The 21,041-nt window shown below is 46.2% G+C and overlaps 1 protein-coding gene across 3 annotated transcripts in view; it reads left to right on the forward strand.

Annotated features, from left to right (window-relative positions):
• LOC106988928 (phospholipid-transporting ATPase IB) overlaps positions 1–21,041 on the forward strand; it is a 624,663-nt gene that overhangs the window by 518,122 nt on the left and 85,500 nt on the right. For all 3 annotated transcript variants that reach the window (XM_027064563.2, XM_027064562.2, XM_027064561.2), the window contains exon 34: positions 19,009–19,097. In XM_027064563.2, the coding sequence (XP_026920364.1) occupies positions 19,009–19,097 (89 nt within the window). The remainder of the gene's footprint in view (positions 1–19,008; positions 19,098–21,041) is intronic.

Below are 21,041 nucleotides of genomic sequence, written 5' to 3' on the forward strand. Positions count from 1 at the left end.
AAGACCTACCTCCCACTTGGGCCAGAGGCCAGTGGCGTCTTTAAGGAAAACAGAAAATGCCAGGGAAGGGTTGGGAAGAAGTGAGGGTTGGTTTTAGAGTAATGCTATACATTTATATTGTTTGGGATACCCTTGCTGGGAGTTTGGAGCTCCTGCAGCGTGTGCTTGTGAATCCTTACATGCATCCGGCAGCGTTGTGCATAGAGACAAGTGAGTAGTTTAACCAAATACCCCGCATTCTGGCCATGTGTGTAGATGTCTGTGGGTGGAGCCTTGGAGGAGCGCGCTCCCCCTTCGTCTTTGTATCTCTTGTGAGTAACCGAGAGGTTGACGTGGAATGGGTGCTCAAACACTGCTGGTTGTTGCCGTGAAGCGTTGAGTTTTGTGAAAGAAAGAAACCAACTCGATGAGTAGAAGGCATTAATTTCTTAATTTGGTACTTGGTGTTTTGCAGTGCTCGCTTGGTTATCGCGAAAACTTGACTAAAGCTAGTCTCTTCCCCCACGAGAATATTGTTTCTATTTAAAAAAGGAAATCTGAACTTTGGTGTGGGGGAGCAGTAAAAAGTAACAGCAAGAGTGACTGAAAGAGAGAGAGAGAGAGAGAGAGAGAGAGAGAGAGAGAAGTAGGCAGAAGACGTCCCCGGGGAGCCACAGGCTGCTGCTAAATTTCAGCTGCGGTTGTCAGAGTTAAAGAAAACATCGGAGAAAGTGTCTCATCGTGGGGTCCCCGGATTGTTCTGCTGTGAGTAAGGCCAGCTGAGGGGTGGACCAAGGCCAGCTGGCAGGGGCTCAGACGACCGGGTGCCATGCACCAGCCACTGAGCTCATTTGCTCCACCTCGGTCACTTTACAGTCAGAGCTGCTTCAAGATCAGCACAAGGCACCGTGCAGATGTTTGGGGGCTGGGAAAGCAAGGCAGAGTTTGAGGAAGGAAGAAGTACATGCTTAGTGCTGAAGGGTGAGCCCAGACCTTCTTGGGGATTTGGTGAAGTAAAATGTGTTTGTATACAGCTAACTGGACACTGGGCTCAACAGCCTTGAGAGGGAGGTGCCACTGCTCTCTTGGTTCTACCAGGAAACTGAGGCATGGTGAGGTTAATTAACTCGTTGAAGTGTCATGGTCTAAAGCATAGAGGCAGAATTCTATCCCAGGTTTATCTGAATCCAAAGTCCTCATTCTTCACTGCCGTATTTAGCTGCCGAGAAAATCCCTACAGGAGCAGTAAGGAGTTAGCCCAAGGCTGCCACACTGGGTTCTAGAACTCTGCTCCCTCAGTGAATGTTCATTGTGACTTTGTGAGGCAATGGAGCCCAGCGTCTGTATCCCCGAAGAGATATCCCTCTCCTCCTGAGAGCCCTTGTGGTTGTGGATCTCCATTCTGGGAAATAGATTGAGAAGCACCCCAAGGACTACTCCAACAGGGTGGAAAACAGAGAAGCTTGGATCCATAGCAGTGATCAAGAGTCAGTCGAAGCCTGGATCTAAGCAAAAGTGGGATATAAAGTTTGCTGATTCAAGGGCTTTCCATGTCTGCCCCCACCTCTGCTCCCAGGCCCAGTAAGCTCCTGCTTAACAACTCTACCTGGGAATGTCCTGTGCCTGCTGATCAGCTATCTAGTGTACAAATTATTTTCAAATCCAGGTATGTTTTTGTAACTGTTAATTCCATTTTCCTTAAACTGGTTCATGGAACACCCCTGACAGTGGAGGAAAGTGAAGATTAACATTCCCCGGGGATGCCTGGGGACATACGCTGTGGCATTGCATCTCAGAAATGATATTGATTTGAAGACTCTGGTTTTAGGAAAAGAGAAACCATGCAAATCTATTACAAAAATGTTCTTGGTTTTATCTTCTATGCCATTTATTTCTGCTGTAATCTTTATTCTTTACTTCTGCTGGTTTCAGGCTTCATTTGTTCTTTTTCTAGCTTCTTTAGGCCTAAAGTTAGGTTATTTATTTGAGGGGTTTTTTTGTTGTTGTTTCTTAAGGTAGGCCTATATTGCTCTAAACTTCCTTCTTAGAACCACTTTTGCTGTGTCCCAAAGGCTTGGGGCCATTGTGGTTTCATTTTCTTCTGTTTCCAATGTACTTTATCATTTCTCCTTTTATGTCCTGGTTGACCCTTTCATTGTTTCGTAGTATGTTATTTATCCTCCATGTATTTATGATCTTTCCAGATTTTTTCTTGTGGTTGACTTCTAGTTTCATAACGTTGTGGTCAGCAAAGGTGTGTGATATGACTTCGATCTTCCAAAATTTGTTGAGGCTGTTTCTGTGGGCTAATGTGTGGTCTATTCTAGAGAATGTTCCATGTGCACTTGAAAAGAATGCGTATTCTGCTGTTTTAGGCTGGAATGTTCTGAAGATACCTGTTAAATCCATCTGGTCCAGTCTGTCATTCAAAGCCATCATTTCCTTCTTGATCTTCTGTTTAGATGATTTGTCCATCGATCTAAGTGGAGTGGCAAAGCCCCCTACTATTATTGTGTGACTATTGATTCGTTCCTTTATGTTTGTTATTAACTCTTGTATGTATTTGGGGGTTCTGTGTTGGGGACATAAATATTTACAATTGTTAGATCTTGTTGGATCATCCCCTTTATTATTATGTACTGTCCTTCTTTATGTCTTGTTATAGTCTTTGTTTTAAAGTCTATTTGTCCGATATAAGTATTGCTACTCTGATCACTTCTGATGTTCACTTATATGACAAATGTTTCTCCATCCCCTCACTTTCAATCTGCAGGTATCTTTAGGTCTGAAATGAGTCTCTTGTAGGCAGCATATACATGGGTCTTGTTTTTCTGTTTTGTTTTTGTTTTTATCCATTCTGTCACCATACCTCTTTTGATTGGAGCATTTAGTCCATTTACATTCAAAGCAACTATTAATATATATTTATTGCCATCTTATTACTTGTTTTGTGGTTGTTTCTGAAGATTTTCTCTGATCCTTTCTTGTCTTTTTCTCTTTCATGGTTTGCTGGTTTTCTTTAGTGATATGTTTGGATTTCTTTATTTTTATTCTTGGCATATTTGTTAGTGGTTTTTGATTTGTGGTTACCATTAGGTTTGTACATAACATGTCCTGCATATAGCAATCTATATTAAGTCAATGGTCGTTTGGGTTGGAGCCCATTCTTTACTCCTCTCTTCCCCACATTTTAGGTATATGGTGTCATATCTCACATCCTTTTATTTTGTGATTCCTTAACCTACTTCTTACAGAAATAGTCATTTTTACCACTTTTGTGTTTCCTACCTTCATACCGACATTTTGGGTCTTTCCTTTCTACTCAAAGAGTCTCCTTTAATATTTCACGCAGGGCTGGTTTAGTGGTCCAATACTCCTTTAGTTTCTGTTTGTCTGGGAAACTCTTTATCTCTCCTTCTATCCTGAATGATAGCCTTGCTGGATAGAGTATTCCTGGCTGCAGATTTTCCCCATTCAACACTTTGAATATATCATACCACTCCCTTCTGGCTTGCAAAGTTTCTGTTGAAGACTCCGCTGATAGCCTTACGGGGTTTCTTTTGTACGTAACTGTCTTCTTTGGTCTTCCTGCTTTTAATGTTTTTTCTTTATCCCTATATTTTGCCATTGTAATTACAATAAATCTTGGTATGGGTCTGCTTTCATTGATTCTGTTGGGGGTTCTCTTTGCCTCCCGGATCTGGATATCTGTTTCCTTCCCCAGATTAGGAAAGTTTTCAGTTATTATTTCTTCAGATAAATTTTCTGGTCCTTTCTCTCTCTCTTCTTCTTCTGGGATGCCCATCATATGAATGTTAATACCTTTTGTGGAGTCACTGAATTCCCGGAATCTATTCTCGTTTACATAATTCTTTTCTTCTTTTTTCTTTCTTTCTTTTTTTTCCCACTTTTGCTCAGCTTGCTTACCTTCCACTACTCTGTCTTCTAGGTCATTAATTGTTCTTCTGCTTCTTCCAGCCTGCTCTTCATTCCATCAGGTTTGTTTCTCATTTCATTTATTGAGCCCTTATCTCTGCTGTGTTATTCCTTATATCTGTGTTAATGGTATCACTGATGCCCTCCACTCTTTTCTCAAGTCCGGTGCTTTAAATTCTCAATCAGGCATGTTACTGATATCTATTTCACTTAGGCCTTCACCCATGGCCTTGTTCTGTGCTTTAATTAGAGACAGATTCCTCCCTCTTCTCATTTTGTCTAAGTTTCTGTGCCTATTTCTGTGTGTTAGGAAAGTCAGCTACGTCCCCTGGTTTTGAAGGTAATGACTTTACGAAGAAGAGGTCCTATAGTGCCCTGCTGTGTAGTTTCCCTTGTTCCCAAGGGCCTCGCATTTCCAGGAGTGTCTCCACTGTGTGCTGTGTACTCTCTGTTCTTGTGTCCTGGCCACTTTATCCTTCAAGTCAGTCACCTCCAGAAGCTCTCTTTGCCTGTTGTGAGCAGTATTTGATCCCTGGCCTGAATGTGGTGCATTTTAACTAGGTGTGCCCTGGTCTGCTTGTGAAATGAGACCTGTTGTCACTGCCACTGGAACCGAGGCCTTGCAAAACTCCCTTGTTAGGAGATTCATGTTAGCAGGGATTTGGGCCAGTGTTTTGGGGGACCCCCCCCCCCACCATGCTGGGACTGAGACAAGCATGACTGGAAGGAGCAGTTCCACCAGAACGTCAGGGGCAGGGCTTGGTGTAAGCAAGTTAGGTAGCAAGTGTCAGCACTTTGCAGGTTCCCAGGTGGCCCTGGGCTTATGCTGAGGGGCACAGGAGGAAAAGGCAGCAGCCAGTTCCTTTGTTCTCTGAGCTATCCCTCTGTGAATGCCTTCTCTCTGGGTCGTGCTCTGAGATGAGCGAATAATCTCCCTACCGTGTGCCGTAGTGGCTCTTCATATCCCTGTTTCCATTTTCCATGGTGTATGTCCATGAGCCGTTTGCCCTGCCTTCTCTGCAAAAGCAGCACAATGCCCTCCGAGCTGTCCCAGAGCCAGGCCCACTGACTTTTAAAATCCAGGCTTTAAGCCTCACTGGTTGCAAGAACTCACACAGTTTGGGCCCTCTCACTTTCCACGCCAATTACCATGGGGATTTGTTTTCCTAGTATGCTTGTTCCCCTGTGTCCTAGTCTGTTCTCTTGCCCTTCTCTGCAACTGTGGCTCCCTCCTCGACCACAGTGACCGCAGTCTCGTTCTCTCCCAAGCCATGTCTCTATACTTCCTGCCTTCTTCGATGTGGCATCTTCTCTATCTTTAGTTGTTTGTTATGCCACTCTTCAGATGGATTTCTGGGGTATTTAGGATGGTTTCATAGTTACCTAGTTGTGTTTCTACAGGATGAGATGAGCCTAGGGTCCTCCTGCTCTGCTGCCGTCTTCCCCTTATCCTCTTTTCTTGGCTTTAATATGAAATCATCTATTTCTCAAATCTTTGGGTAAGGTTGAAGATCGAGAAAGATGTGTCTTGTTAATCCCATGGATTTTACTCGAATTGGGACTATGCAAATCTTCCAGGTCATGTTAGCCTTTTAAAAAGTATTCTAAATGCACAAAGTAGTGATCAGTGGGGACTTTTCCGGGAGATAAAAATATCTCATATTTAGGATATGTGTGTGAGTGTATATATTCTATTAGTTATGCAGTTCCCATTGTCTACCTCTGCATTAATTTCAGTAAAAGTTGGGGAGACAATCCTTCCTAGGGTCAGTCCTGTCAGGCTACGTGAGTGGCTGCTGGCCTTATGTACCCGTAAGGCCATGTCCTGGGTAGAAGTTTTTATCGTCACTTGAAACAATGATTCAATGTCTTTTAGTTTGTGGTTCCTGCCACCGAGGAACCTACGGGAAAACCTGAAGCCGACCGGATCTCCCATCTCTGAATTCCTTTAAATCTATGCTAAGGATCAGGATGGCTGTGGGCTGCTTATCCTACAGTTTAATTCTGCATTACTGGGGAGATCTCACTCACTCCTCAGCCCTGTGGAAGCAGCTTAGGCTCTGTGACAGTCTGGGTTGATCATTTTCCCCAGCTTCCTGGACGGGGACTCAGGTAGGCACCATATTTAGCCTTTTGACGTGTTCCCACATAGAGAACATTTTTCATGAGCAATTAGCCCCTACTCTTTTTTCTTTTCTACTTGGGTACAAAGTAAGTTATCAGCGGACATCTTTCAGCATCGTAGAGCGACAGCTGAGTCTGTGCTCTGAGTGGTGTTCTGTAGAGATGAGAGCAGTGCTTGGCCTGGTATGATGATAGGAAGCTCACCTTGATCAATTAAAAATAGAAGGCACCCTGTCAGCAGTCAGCACCAGTGAGTGGTGCTCATACTTGAACCTAAAGAATAGATTTTAGCTATTTCACTATTTAGCTTTTTTCACTATTAACACCTGCTGCCCATCACCCACAAGCAACCTGTTTGCAATGTAACTTGGGAATCCTGCATCATACGGCTCAACCTGTCCAGCCACCTGAGAGCAGTGACGCGTGAACCTCCTGACAGCTGGGGCAGATCGTCATCTTCTGGACCCAGCCCCCCTCAAAACTCACTCAAGAGCCACTCTCTATCGCTATTGTTCACTGCTAGGATATCCAACTAAGATTGGGGCTTCTACCAATAGGGTAAAAAAATCAGCTCATTATAGGTAACGTGTATAGCGCTTACCATGGGCCACACACTGTTTCCAGTACTCTCCATTTGTTCATTTAGGCCTCATGGTATCCCTAGTGAGTTAAGTAATATATATTTCCCATTTTACAGAGGAAGAAGCCAAGGCCTGGTGCTTAAATAAGAGTAGGCAGCAGAGTGGGATTGAGGTCCAGGTAGGCTGTCTGTGCCTGTTAGGGACTGGATGTCCGTGCCCCCCCTCAAGTTTTTATATTGAAGCCTTAACCCCTAACGTAATGGTAATTTAGAGATGGGACCTTTGAGAGGTGATTAGGTTCAGATGAGGTCACGTGGCAGGGGCGGAGGCCTCGTGGTGGGATTAGTGCCCTTGTAAGAGGAGACACCGGAGAACTTGCTCCTTCTCTTTCCCTCCCTCCCTCTTTGCACACGCGCGCGCACACACACACACACACACACACGCACGCACGCACGCAGGTCATGTGAGCACAGTGAGAAATCAGCCTTCTGCGAGCCACAAGAGAGCTTTCACAAGAAAGCAGGCTGGCGGGCGCCCTGCTCCCAGATGTCCAGGCTCCAGAACTGTGAGGATGAATGTCTGTGGTCTACGCCCACAGTCCCTGGCATGCTGTTACTGCAGCTCGGGCTGCCAGTGCTCCGTCAATCCCACCTCCCACAGAAGCCCTTACAGCCCCTCAGCGTTTCAAGAAACACCTGCCGATCGTTCTCGCTGGTCCTTCAGATGTCCTTCCTCGGCAGTGCCCCTTGGTTCAAGACCGTGATTTCGTCCGCCTCTCTGGGAGGAGGAGGGAACCAGCTCCTATTCCACCTTAGGAAGTGCAGGCGACCCACAGGCTAGGTCACAAGGGTGTATATTCTGGCACCACAGCGGCCAGTGGATATGCATGAAGTGACAGCAGCACCTGTCTGTTCCAGAGCCCTGGGCTCTGCGGGGACCATCTCTGTGTCTCCGGATCTTCCAGACTTGAGGGCCAGCTAATAGTAGTCATGGTGAGGGGCGCTCATCTCTCTTCGGGGGGCTCGTCACTCAGGCGGCAAATCGAAGAGGTGGGCCATCTTTATTGATACCTGTCATAAATACTGTGCTCTAATATCGAGCCTAATATTCTAAATTACCGTGGTTGGTGCCACTGTGAGACGTCTAATTTTTCTCCTCAGGGAAATGGATAACTTTCTGTGACAGCACAGTTGACTCTTTTGGCTTTCTGTGAAATCACGCGAGAATCACAATCTAGAAATAGTGAGTGTTGAAATTGTCTGTAAACACCCAGAAGAAACACTGTACCACAGACACCCACAGAATAATTTCTGGAAGCCTGCAGGCTCACCTCTAGGGAAGGAGAGTCAGAACTGGTACCGTGGCGTCCCTGCAGCCCTCCCCGTCAGCCCCTGCAGGATCGAGCCCCATGTCCGGCTCTGCACTGTTAGCGCTTGGATTCTCTCTCTCCGGCTCTCTCTGCCCCTCCCCCACTCACGTGTGCCTGCCGTCTTGCTCTCTCTCTCGCTCGCTCGCTCAAAATAAACAAATAAATATTTTAAAAAATTGTACAGCACCAGTTTTAAACCTGCCCCTGTTCTCACCTTGAACGTGAGTCCCACATTTCATAGCAGTGATAGCTGATTTCCTTGCCGTAATTTCCTGCACCAGGCCCTGTGCAGAATGGTAAGAATTGTTTTCTCCTCCGGAAAAATCGTTTCAGGAAATTCGTGGTCTCTAAAATGGGGTGCTAAAGAGCAAAATGGGAAATCAAAAGGACCACTACCCGAAAAAGGATAAGTTAATAATCCAGGTAAGCAAATCATAGCATCGACACTCCACCTCTTCACAGCCTGTTCGGGAAAAATCGGGAACCGCCGTCTCGCCACTGGCCGGGGAATAAATGAGAGTTGAAATGTCGCCACGGATTTGTAAAGAATCGTCCCGTTCCACGCGCCCTGAAATAAGAGTTCCCTCCCTTGGGTAGGGGTGGGGCGGGGTGAGGGGAGTCTGTGTTTCCTTCAGAGTTTTCTTTCTGGAGCTTTTGGCTTTGTCAGCGCTGCCCTGCCAGTTAGTGGGGAAAGGCTCCCCACTCCTGTGGCTTCTGTCATAAGTAGCTCACGTGGTGATGACGGTGTTTGTGAGAGCAGACCCCACACGCAAGGTGTCAGGACCACAGTGAGCCACTAGAACGGCTACCATGAAAGATACGGACAAGACCAAGCGTGGTGAGGACGTGGGACAGCAGAGGTGCTCAGACATTCACTGTACTCGTGCAACTGCTTTGGTGGACTCTTGGGACGTCTCTTATAAAGTTCATCATACACAAGCACACCTCGTTTTATTGTGCTTCACGGATACTGCATTCTTTACACATCGAAGGTTGGTGGCAACCCCGCCTTGAGCAAGTCCGTTGGTGCCATTTTTCCAACGTTTGTTCACTTTGTGTCTCTGTGTCACGTTTTCGTAATTGTCACAAGATTTCAAACTTTGTCATCATTGTCATTTTTTAATTTATTGAAATGTTAATAATTTATAATAATAATTTATAATAATTTATAGTATAATTTATAATTATTTATAATAATTATTTATAATTAAAACATATAATAATAAATTAAATTATATAAATATAATATAAATATATAATATATTAATAATTAATACTAATTATTGTTAAAATAAACAATATTTATTTTTGAGAGAGAGAGAGAGTGTGAGTGGGGGACAGTCAGAGAGAGAGGGAGACAGAATCTGAAGCTGTCAGCACAGAGCCTGTATGCGGGGCTTGAACTCACCAACAGTGAGCTGAAGTCGGATGCCTAACCAACTGAGCCACCCAGAGGCCCCTCAAACTTTGTCATTGTTATATTTGTTATGGGGACCTGGGATCAGTGATCTTTGACGTTACTCTTGTAACAAGAGTTTGGGGGCGCTGCAGACCACACGCATGTAAGACAATGAACTCAATCCACAAATGTGTGTGTTCTGCTGCTCCACCACCAGCCAGACATTCCCGGTCTCTCCTCCTCTCCTTGGGGCTCCCTGTTCCGTGAGACACAACAATATTGAAATTAGGCCAGTGAATAACCCTATAGTGGCCTCTATGTGTTCAAGCGTAAGGAAGAGTCTCACGTCTCTCGCTTCGAATCAAAACCTAGAAATGATCAAGCTTAGTGAGGAAGGTTTGCCCAAAGCTGAGCCAGACCCAAAGGTAGCCCTTTTCCACCAGACAGCCAAGCTGTGAATGCAGAGAAAACATTCTGGAAGGAAGTTGAAAGGGCTTCTCCGGTGAACACACAAATGGTGAGCAAGGGAAACAGCCTTATTGCAGATCCAGAGTCACCTGGAGTGGCCTGGACAGAAGGTTACATCAGCCACAACATTGCCTCCAAGCAAAGCCTAATCCGGAGCAAGCCCCTAATTCTCTTCAGTTTTATGAAGGCCGAGAGAGGTGAGGAGGCTACCAGGAGCAGAGTTTGAAGCTAGGAGAGGTGGGTTCGTGAAGCTTACAGAAGGAAGCCTCCAGAACATAAATGATGCAGGGTGAAGCAGCAGGTGCTGATGAGAAGCGGCAGCAAGTTTCCAGAAGGTCTGGCCAAGGTAGTTAATGAAGGTGGCTGCACCAAACAGCAGATTTTCAACGCAGACAAAACAGACTTCTATTGGAAGAAGATGCCACTGAGGACTTTCACAGCTAGAGAGAGGCCACTGCCTGGCTTCTAAGCTCCAAAGAACAGGCTGACTCTCTCGTTAGAAGCTAATGCAGCTGGTGACTTGAACTGGAAGCCAACTTCGCTGAAGTTGAAGTCCATGAAGTGCTCACGGACCGTTCTGAAAATCCTAGGTCCCGTTAGAATTATGCCCAGTCCACTGTGCTTTACAAGTGGATCATCGAAGCCTGGATGACAGTATGTCTGTTTACAGCACGTCATGTTTACAACATGGTTTACTGAATATTGTAAGCCCACGGTTGAGACCTGCTGCTCAGGAAGAAAGATTCCTTTGGAAATATTGCTGCTCGTTGCCAGTGCACGTGGTCACCCAAGAGCTCTGATGGAGACGCCCAAGGAGACTAACGTTTCCACGCCTGCTGCCACGGCGTGAATTCTGCAGCTCACGGATCGACGAGTCATTTCCACTTTCAAGTCTTACTATTGAAGAAATGCGTTTTGAAAGCCTATCAATGTCCTAAAAAGTGATTCCTCTGATGGATCTGGGCAAAGCAAATTGAAAACCTCCTGGAAAGGATTCGGCATTCTAGATGTCATCAAGAACATTCGTGATTCGTGGGAAGAGGTCAAAATATCCACATGTGCAGGCGTTTGGCAGAAGTGGATTCCCACCCTTGGGGATGACTCTGGGGGCTCGGGGCGTCGGTGGAGGCAATCACGGCGGATGTGGTGGAAACAGCGAGAGAACCAGGACTAGAAGTGGGGGCTGAGGGTGGATGGCGTTGCCGCGATCTCGTGACAGGACGCGATGGGGTGAGGACTGCTTCTCGCCGCTGAGCAGAGAACGTGGTTTCTCCAGATGGGACTCTGCTCCTGCTGAAGATGCTGTGAAGCTTGTTGACGTGACAACACGGGATTTAGAATGTTACATACACCTGGTACTTAAAGCGGCGGCAGGATTTGAAAGGACTGGCTCCAGTTTTGAAAGAAGTTCCACTGTGAGTGAAATGCTATCAAACAGCATCTCATGTGACAGGGAAACCATTCATGAAAGGAAGAGTCCCTTGCTGCAGCAAACTTGACTGTTTCTTCTAAGAAATTGCCACAACCACGCCAGCCTTCAGCACCCGCCACCCTGATCGGTCAGCAGCCATCGACATCGAGGCAGGACCCTCCCCCAGCAAAAGGATTACGATTTGCTGAAAGCTCAGATGATGGTTAGCTTTTCTCAGCAGTACAGTATTTTTAAATTAAGGTATGTGCATTGTTTCTTAAGACCTAATTCCATTGCCCAATTAACAGACTATAATACAGCATAGACATAACTTTTATATGCAGTGGGAAACAAAAAAACTCATTTGACTTGTTTCATTGCAATATTTGCTCTATTGTCGCGGTCTGGAACTGAACCCCCAACATCTCTGCGGTATACCTGCGCATGACAGAGCAACCCCCCTCTCAGGCGTTGACCCCAAAGAAACAGAAACATATGTACACAAAAACGACTCTGTACAAATGCGTACAGCAGCCTTATTATTGATAAGAGGCCCAAACTAGAAAGAACCCCAAGGTCCATTCACAGGAGACTGGTTAAGCAAATTGTGATATATTCACACAACAGAATACCGCCCAAACATTTTAAAAAGAATAGGTTATAGATACCCACAGGAACACGCATGAATCTCAAAGGCATCATGTTGGGTGAAAGAATGTCTTCCCGCTTACGTGAAGTCCTAAAACAGGCAAAACTTAGCTGTTAGTGACAAATCAGGGCAGGGGAGGGATCAGGCAGGTGTAGTTATACAGATGTACACAATTGTCAGAACTCTTTGAACTAAAAACTTAAGATTTGTGCATTTGACTGTATTTAAATTCTAATACCCCCCCCCCCCACCTTCCCCAGAAAGCATTCCTTTATCCTCCTGGAGGGGGAATACAGTTTTGTTTTGTTTTTTTTAATATTTATTTTTGAGAAAGAGAGAGACTCAGTGTGAACGGGAGAGGGTCAGAGAGAGGGGGAGACACAGAATCCGAAGCAGGCTCCAGGCTCTGAGCCGTCAGCACAGAGCCCGACGCGGGGCCTGAATTCACAAACGGTGAGATCATACCTGAGCCGAAGTCGAACGCTCGACCGACTGAGCCACCCAGATGCCCCACATTAATCATCCACCACTAACTTTTGAGGGTTTCAAAATAATAGTGTCATTGATAGAGCTACCTTATGCTTTAGTGACAAAGAAAAAAAATTAATAAAGCCCACTGTCAAAAAGAGAGCGTTTGTTACATTCTTGGTTCTTAATGACCCCACGTTTGTAGGAATGATATTTTTACGTGGTTGCTTCTTCTCGCCCATCTTCAGGGATCACAGCAAGGCTGAGGTAGCAGCTTCTTGTGCCGGGGTTATGGCTTCAAGTCCCCTTTTGTGCAGGTAGATCTGGACGTGCCACTGGGCCGGCACTTAAGTGTCCAGATCAGGCATGTGGGGTGGTTTCTGAGTTAGCACAGGTACGTAGGCGCTTCTGGCATCGCTCAGTTGTTTTTCCAAAACTTCATTTGCATTCCGAGTGCGTGGGAGGAGAGTCGTCTGAGGACGTTCTGTGGGAGACAACTGAGATGTTACTTTTCAGTAAATCTAAGCGTAACATTGGCACCAATGTTAATGCCGTAGGTATTCTGTGGAGGAGAGCTGTGGGCACACGTGACTATGGGAAGGGAACTCGATTTCAGCCTGAAATTGCGCCCTCCTTCCCGCAGCAAGTGGATGTGGTCTCAGCTCAGTCCTTTATCGAGCCACACACGGGATAGTCTTTCCTGCACCTGTCTGTCGTTCCGCCTGCCCCAGAGTTCCCTGGGGAGGATGGATCTGTGCCACGCACCTGCCTCTCAGCCTCGGCGTGTGGGGGGTGCACAGCTCCTAAACAAACGCGTCGACCGTCGCACAGTCACCCAGAGCAAATAGTGCGAGAACGTACATCGCCACCCTTCCCAAAACGACTCTCGCAGAGAGAAAAGTGGATTTAACTTCCCTCGTGCGCATCCGTGGCAAACAAGGTTTTTGGAAAACCAGAGCTCACCGACAAAACTAGGGCTCCCTTGGCCTTTGAATGAAAACACAAAGTTAGGAAAGGTGAGGGGTAAACAAAACTTAAGGAGTAGAAACCACAAGTACAAGTGTCCCTACCAGGCTGATGGTCCTTAGAGGTTTGGCTTAATTTTGTTACTGTGCCTGGTCGGTGGGGGGGGGGGGGGGGGGGGGGGGCGCAGGGATTGGGGGGCGCAGTTCTTTGGTTCTGTTTTTGTGACACTGCAAGTCCTCCAGATTTTCTTTGACTTACAGTTTGAATTTGGTGCCCTGTGTTTCTGGTGTTAAATGGGAGTCAGACTTGGGGCTTGAGTGTTATTGCCAAGTCTGTGCTGGGGGATGTTCGTTCTCTCCTGCCCCGGGACAGGCGGGTGCAAGAGGAGGAAGCCCCTCATTGCTCACGTTTAGGGGAGGCAGTGGGGCTTGGGGACAACCAACGGCTTTGGATGTGGCAGCAGATCCTGGGGGGAAGTTGCAGAATTAAATTTCCTTCTGTGCAACGGGAACTGTGAGGGGTCACATGGGAAGTCCTGCACATAGAAATGCACAAAGAAGTCCTAGTTCCTTCTCTGGGCCGGTGAGCGGTTGGCTTCCGCTGTCAGCGCCTTGGTTCCCATGCACCCCGCACTGGGAGCACGAAGTACCTTACCTGGCTCTGGTTACTTCTGCTTCCCTTTTGAAACTTCTCGTCTATTGGTCTCTTGGGTGCCTCTGTCGGTTGAGCGTTCAACTCTGGATATCATCTAGGGTCATGATCTGATGGTGGTGAAATCCATCCCTGCATAAGGCTCTGCAATGACAGCATGGAGCCTGCTTGGGATTCTCTCTCTCCCTCTCTATCCGCCCCTCCCCTGCTCATGTTTGCGCACACATGTGCGCTCTCTCAAATAAATAAAACTTAAAAAAAACAACAACAAACTCCTGGTCTATCACCACGTTCCTGGATGGCTGGACCTGAGTTTGCGGGTGTGTGTGTGAGATTAGTAGCACACTGTAGCAAGCAAATGCACTAATCCCTGATCACTCCTATTGTGGGTGCCCCTGGTTCATATTTCTAATCTAACTCAGTGCTGTGCTGGGCGGCTCATTACAGTCAGACAAACCTCCAGTCCTGTCTGGGCTCTCACCTTTTTGCGCCCTAATGTATCAACTCATTCTACCCACCTGAGCCTCAGTTTACTGCAGTGGGTTCCTGTGCATTTGGCACCTGAGTGGCTCATGTCTGTGCTAGTAAAGATGTGCTAACTGGGAAGAGGGGGTCCGTTCTTCCCAACAGACTGTTAGCACATCAAAAGGATATTTTTAAAACCTCACTCAATAGTACTTAGGAGAAGGGAGGGGAAAGAGTAATTAAGTGCCATTTGTCACCCAGCCCAGCTCAATAAACATTTTTTTTTGTCATGCTTAAGAGAACAAGAAAATGTAATTAAGTTTAAATAACTAAAGCTGTGGCCTTAGGGAAGCTTTCAGGACGTTGGACCTCAGTCATTCCGTGAAAATCTGTAGAAGCCTTTCTGGAACCACACTTTTAAGTTATATACACGAAATCTTCCCGGCTCCAAGTTTTAAACACCAGCAACAGCAACAACAATATTTGCAAATCTCTATAATAACTTTTGTTAATTTGGGTGGGGGCTTCATATTTCCAGTAGGGCAGCTCAAAGTTCACGTTCCTTACTTGGCTCAGCAAGTAAAATTCTTACTGAGTTTCGTAATCTAGTTTAAATCATTGCTGTCAGGTATTATTTTTAAATGACCGTACCCTTTGGTAAATACACCTAGCAGATGACCCAGGACCTACCCCCAGTAAGTATAGCTCAAAACAGTCCCACCTTCCATGGGCAAGTACCACCCCAGGCGGGTACAGCAGAGAGCAATACCCAAGGTGCCAACTCAGCCCTGCGGCTGGGGACTCACCCAGCCATAGAGGCAAGAGGGTTGTTGATGGGCTCCTTCCCGTGGTTCGCTTGGGAGGTGGAGGGAGGGGTCGGGTTACATCTTTTCTTTCATGTGAGTAATACATATTTTCGGTAGAAAAAAACAGGAAGTAGAGATAGCCAGAGAGATATGCAAACAACAGTCACCGTCCTCCTGTATCCCAGATGCATTATTCACGAACACGTCAGCAGCACGTATGAAAGGGGGTGGTAGTCTTGAGCCCAGCAAGGCCGGGACCACTCCACCCCTTTTGAAGTCCCAAAATGCATTTGTGAAAGGCGAGCAAATCCTAAAACAGGACCTACAACAATCGGAGTGTATATTGACGTATATAGACACGTGCTGAAGGCTTCACATTCAAAGACACGGGAACTTGTAGTAGACTGCATCAGGACATAGCATCTCAAGTTCAATTTCAAGATTTGGCCCAGTTGTGCTGCTTTTCCCACACTCCCATTGCCATGGTGGGTCCGTTGGAAGAGGTGTCAGAACCGGAGTTTGCATTAGCCTTGTAACATTCCTCTGTGCCAACGAATCTAATTCTCTATCACTCTTAATTGCCACCCACGAGCCCATTGTCTGTAGGTACCACAATATAATTAAGTCCTGTTCTTGGACGTTTCTTTCTTCCTGTCTTTGGTAGCACAGCACGGTGTGAATATTCTTGCACTTGCTTCTTCGGACACTTTATTACTTATTTCCTGAGGATGAAGTGGAAGAGACGTGATTGATGGGGCACAACGCGCTCCCATAGTTTTAAGTCAGAAAACAGGCACTTTTTTTAGAAAAATCAAACCAAGTCCTCCAGGCCCTGGGTGGAGTTCGGCTTTACCCCAGACCTCACTGCGTCTCAGACTCATCGTCAGAAGCTCCGAGTCCCTCGGAGAGCCACGCGACAGAGTTCGGAGGCAGGACCCGAGCGGTTAGGCGTGGGCTTTGCCGTGGCTGCTCGGGACAAGGGTCGCGGTGGGTGTGGCGGGCCCACCAGAACAGAGGACGGAAACCAGAGAGTGCGTTGAAACTAGCATGCCACGTGGGGGCCAAACCCCGCCCTCTGCACTTGAAGAGAGCTGCCCTGAGCACCCCCTGATTCTCAGCCCTGCTGCGTCCCTGCAAGTGTCCCCCAGCTTACGTGTGCCTCGACCCCACTGCCCACCCGCCCTCGGAAAGCCTCCGGCCACTTGGTAATGAGTTGTGGCAAAACCTCTCTCTTCCCGCGGAACCAAATGGTGAGGACTCCAGAAAAGCAAAGGAACGAACGTGAAGGGTTCCGTCACCCCTGTCCCTTTTCGAAGTGGCCCACCCTTCCAGGCCAACTTGCCGGTTGCCAGCCAGCTCCAAGCTCCCAGCCCGGCTCACCAGAAACCCCAACCTAAGGACTCCCTACTCCCCGGCCCCCACATTTGCTTAGAGCAAACTTGTCCGCACCCCCTCCCCGGCTTTTGCCCTACATTCTCTTTTCACCTCCTCCCCTGACCTTTAACTTGGACCCACAGCTCTATTCCTTAAAACCCTCTGCCCCAAACTGTCTGTGCCGCAGCATGCCAGGAACAAGAAAAGCTCATCAAAGGCTGCTGTCCTCGCTGCCTGTCCCTGTCACTCATCGTTCCCCTTGGAACTGCTCTCCCTCTACCCTTCCCTAGCTGCCGAAACCCTGCTTATCTTTCTAGACACATCTCACGTTCTGTGTTCTTTAAGGAGCCTGACCAGCCTTCTGAAACCCCCTAGAATGTGATCACAATACATGTCATATTCCGCTGTGTCGTGTACGGACGGTCCCTGACTTAGGATGGTTCCGTGTAGGATTTTCCAATTTGATGATGGCGTGAGAGCGAGACGCATTCAGTAGAAGCCGTACTTGGAGCTTTGAATCTGGATCTTTTCCTAGGCCAGCGGCATGTGGTACGATTATCTCTCGTGACGCCGAGCAGTGGCCACTCCCCAGGCAGCCGGCACAGCCCCGAGGGTGAATAGCCGACACGCTCACAACCATTCGCCACCCAGACAACTACCTGTCACTTTTAGCACGGTATTCAGTACGTCGCAGGAGATAGCCAGCACGTGATTGTATTTTTAGTCTCGTTTTTTGTTCCTTTTTTTTATCAAAGCATAGTTGGCACACCATGTTATGTTAGCTTCCCGTGCGCAGCGTAGTGATGCAACAAATCTGTTTGTAGTGTGACTGCCGCGTGTCACCAGACAACGCTTCCCGTCCCACTGACCGTCTTCCCTAGGCTGTGCCTTTCGTCCCCGTGATGGAAGCCTCTGTCTGTCACCCCCTTCGTCTCTTTTGCCCTCCCTCCCTGCATTCCCCCTCCCCTCCGGCAACCACCAATTTGTTCTCTGTACTTATGGGTCTTTTTCTGCGTTTTTGTTTGTTAATAAGTTTGTTTTTTAGACTCCACGTAGAAGGGAAAATATGGCTTTTGTCCTTCTCTGTCTGGCTCCTTTCACTCAGCATTATGCCCTCTGGTACGTCCATCCATGTGGTCCCACATAGCAAGAGCTCATTCGTGTTCATGGTTGAGTAATATTCCGTGTGTGTGAGTGAGTAATATTCCGTTGTGTGTCCGTACACACCCCCCCCCCCCACATCTTCTGGATCCATTCATCTGTGGATGGACACTTACGTTGCTTCCATATCTTGACTATGGATTGTAAATAATGCTACAGTAAACAGAAGGGCACATATATCTTTCGAATTAGTGTTTTTGTTTTCTTTGGCTAAATACCCAGTAGTGGAATTTGGGGACCCTATGGTTATTTCTATTTGTAATTTTTTGAGGAACCTCCATACAGTTTTCCACATTAATAGTTTATTATAAAATAGGGTTGGGGCACCTGGGTGGCTCAGTTGCTTGGGCTCCCAAGTCTTGATTTAGGCTCAGATCATGATCTTATGATTTGTGAGTTCTAGCCCCACATCGGGCTCTGCACAGACAGCATGGAGCCTGCCTAGAATTCTGTCTCCCTCTCCCTCTCTGCCCCTCCCCAGCGTGCTTCTATATATCTCTCAAAACAAAAATAAACTTAAAAAAATAAAATAGGGTTTTGATGATTTTGCCCAACTGGCTATGGTGTTCAGTAAGTTAGGTGTATTAACTGCATTTTTGACTTATGATATTTTCAATTTATGATGGGTTTATCAGCATATGACCCTATTGAAAATCAGGGAAAATCTATAGATTATACCACGTGTGTGTGTGTGTGTGTGTGTGTGTGTACTTAATGATTTTAAGTTCCTTGGAGGCAAGGACTATAACCATTCATTTTCCTCTTCTGGGTGTTCAGAATCACTATACCTTGTACCAAGGTACTGGTTCTATGAATGAATGAGCAGCAAAGGAACATGGGCTGATGTATAAGGGAAGTGGATGTAATGAGCCTCCTAGAGAAAAGTTGATTTGATAGGAAGCTGGCTCCAACATTTCCATATAGGAGGGATTTGGGGACAGCGTTCTGATCAGAAAGAGGCTTAAAAAAGCACTTTTTAAAGAGGGAGACAACAACGCTTGTAAAAATGAAAGGAGACCAGAGCTGATGGAGATCAACAGAGAGGCACATTTTCGCTGTGATTGAATGTCTGTTTTGTGTGTGTGTGTGTGTGTGTGTGTGTGTGTGTGTGTGTGTGTTATGGGATGTTTTCCATTGATTAAATCACGTAGGGTTTTTGAAAGAACAAACCTAACGCACGTGTCACTTCTGTGTCTTGCAGGCAACCATGGTCCTGAGCTCTGCACACTTCTGGTTGGGATTATTTCTGGTTCCCACGGCGTGTTTGATCGAAGATGTGGCGTGGAGAGCGTAAGTGAAAAGTGAAGTGGCCGCCCTAAGTCTTGCTCAGCTGCCCTTGCAATCACCTTTCGTGAACCCTGCAGTAGGGTCCTTCATGCTGTGGGACTTCTCAAGAATCAGGTCTCCTGCATGGCCAAAAACTGTATGTGGAGGTCATTTCAAATTAGAAAATACTTGGAAGGAAGGAGTCTTCATTTTCCCAGTAACTCACAGTAGGAATCCTTCAAATATAATTTATTTAGAGTGCCCGTGTACAGATCTATGTGAACATTAATCACAGAGATGAAATTATAATGTGGGTCAGACAGGAAACAATTCATGCTCAACTTTCGCTTACGTTTCAAAATAATGTTGCTTCTGAAATGTCTTGTGTACAAGGTAAGTGAAGCAACTACGTTCCAAGAGAATGTAAATTTTAATTTTATCCATGAGAAAGAGACGGAATACTCCAAATGAGGGAACACTGAGTTTTGTTTGGGGCAGGCCTGATTCCTCCTACAAACAGTTGCCGACTTCCCTGAAAATTGAGCCTCCTGGATTGGTTTTACTTTAGGCAAAGCATAATTATTTTGGGGCCCTGAGGTAGAGAATTGAGACTTTAATCCAAACCTTCCAGGAAAAGACATCAGATTTCATTTTTATCTCCCCCTTCCTCCCGCACTCAATGAGAATTGTTCTTGCCTGACAGTTAAGGATGTCTTTTGAAGAAGTCTTCATTTTGGCATTATCTTGACACCCGATGATGCCTAACGTGGAGAGAGAGAGAGAGAGAGAGAGGAAGAGAGAGAATTGTATAGCACATATTTTGGGTGGGTTTTTTTTTTCCTCGTCACTAAGTTTTGCAACTGTTGGAAAAAACTAAATAATTCTAATTTATTAAATGGCTTGATTTACCCCTACTTTCATTTTATCTACTAAACCCGTGTTTTGTAAATAACTGAACTAGAATCTTTGGAAATGAAATTATAGCCAGGAAAGATGTTTTCTTAATCTAATAAATGCACTGAGAGAAAATGTTCTATTATTTGTTCTTATAGCACAAAGCCCAATTGTGGCATACCATTTTACCTTGCTAAATTTCTTCAATTTCACATGACAGTTGGGTTAGTTTTAGGTAAATACAACATGACGTTGGTTACATTAGATCACTTTACAATTTATACTGATTGAGAATAGTGATGCAATTATAAATTAATCTCAGCCTATTTTAATTCAACTATCTAGATTAATGCCATGAAAAAAAATGTTATTGAGACTGTATTTGCCAAGTGAGACTTTAGCAAAAGTATCTTTCTACCATTTCGAAGAGTGTTGGCCGATGACAGTGTTCTCTACCTCCTCGTCTTTTCCAATCCATTCTGAGTAAAAGTTACCAGTCACCAGGGAAACAAATTATTCCTTCAAGCAGGACTTGTTTTTGGTTTCCCCTGGCACTGTAAAATTAGTGCCATTTACATTTTAGCAAGAATAAATCAAAGGACCCTGCCTCCAGCTCCACCGGATGGAAAGAGCAAAAGTCACTTCATTTCCAAGAAGCTTGCCAGCCGGGTAGGAGCAGGACCGTGCTCTGTGGTGAGGATGCTGGTGGGGGGCCAACAGAGGCAGACAGACCCCAGGCATTGTCCCACCTGCTACCTCCTGCCCGGTAGGGGCCCAGAAAACAGCCCTTCCCAGGAGCAGACGGCGCCTCAGCTTTGGGCTGAGCCGGAAGGGCCGCTACCAAAGTGCAGGGACACTTACAGAAATGTACTTTTGTCCCTTTCTGTTTGGAGAAACCAGGGAGGGTGCGTACCTTGGCTCTCACCTGCAGCATTTGCCCAAAGAATATGCTCAATTTGTAGTACACATTTCACGTCTAAAGTACAGTCACCTCTGTCCTCAAAAAACGAGAATTTCACAAGTTTACTTGGGAATCCTCCCTGTGATCACGGGGCCCAGGTTGATACTCCCGGC

This window comes from Acinonyx jubatus, chromosome A1 (genome assembly GCF_027475565.1).
Source record: "Acinonyx jubatus isolate Ajub_Pintada_27869175 chromosome A1, VMU_Ajub_asm_v1.0, whole genome shotgun sequence".
NCBI classification, from domain to species: domain Eukaryota; kingdom Metazoa; phylum Chordata; class Mammalia; order Carnivora; family Felidae; genus Acinonyx; species Acinonyx jubatus.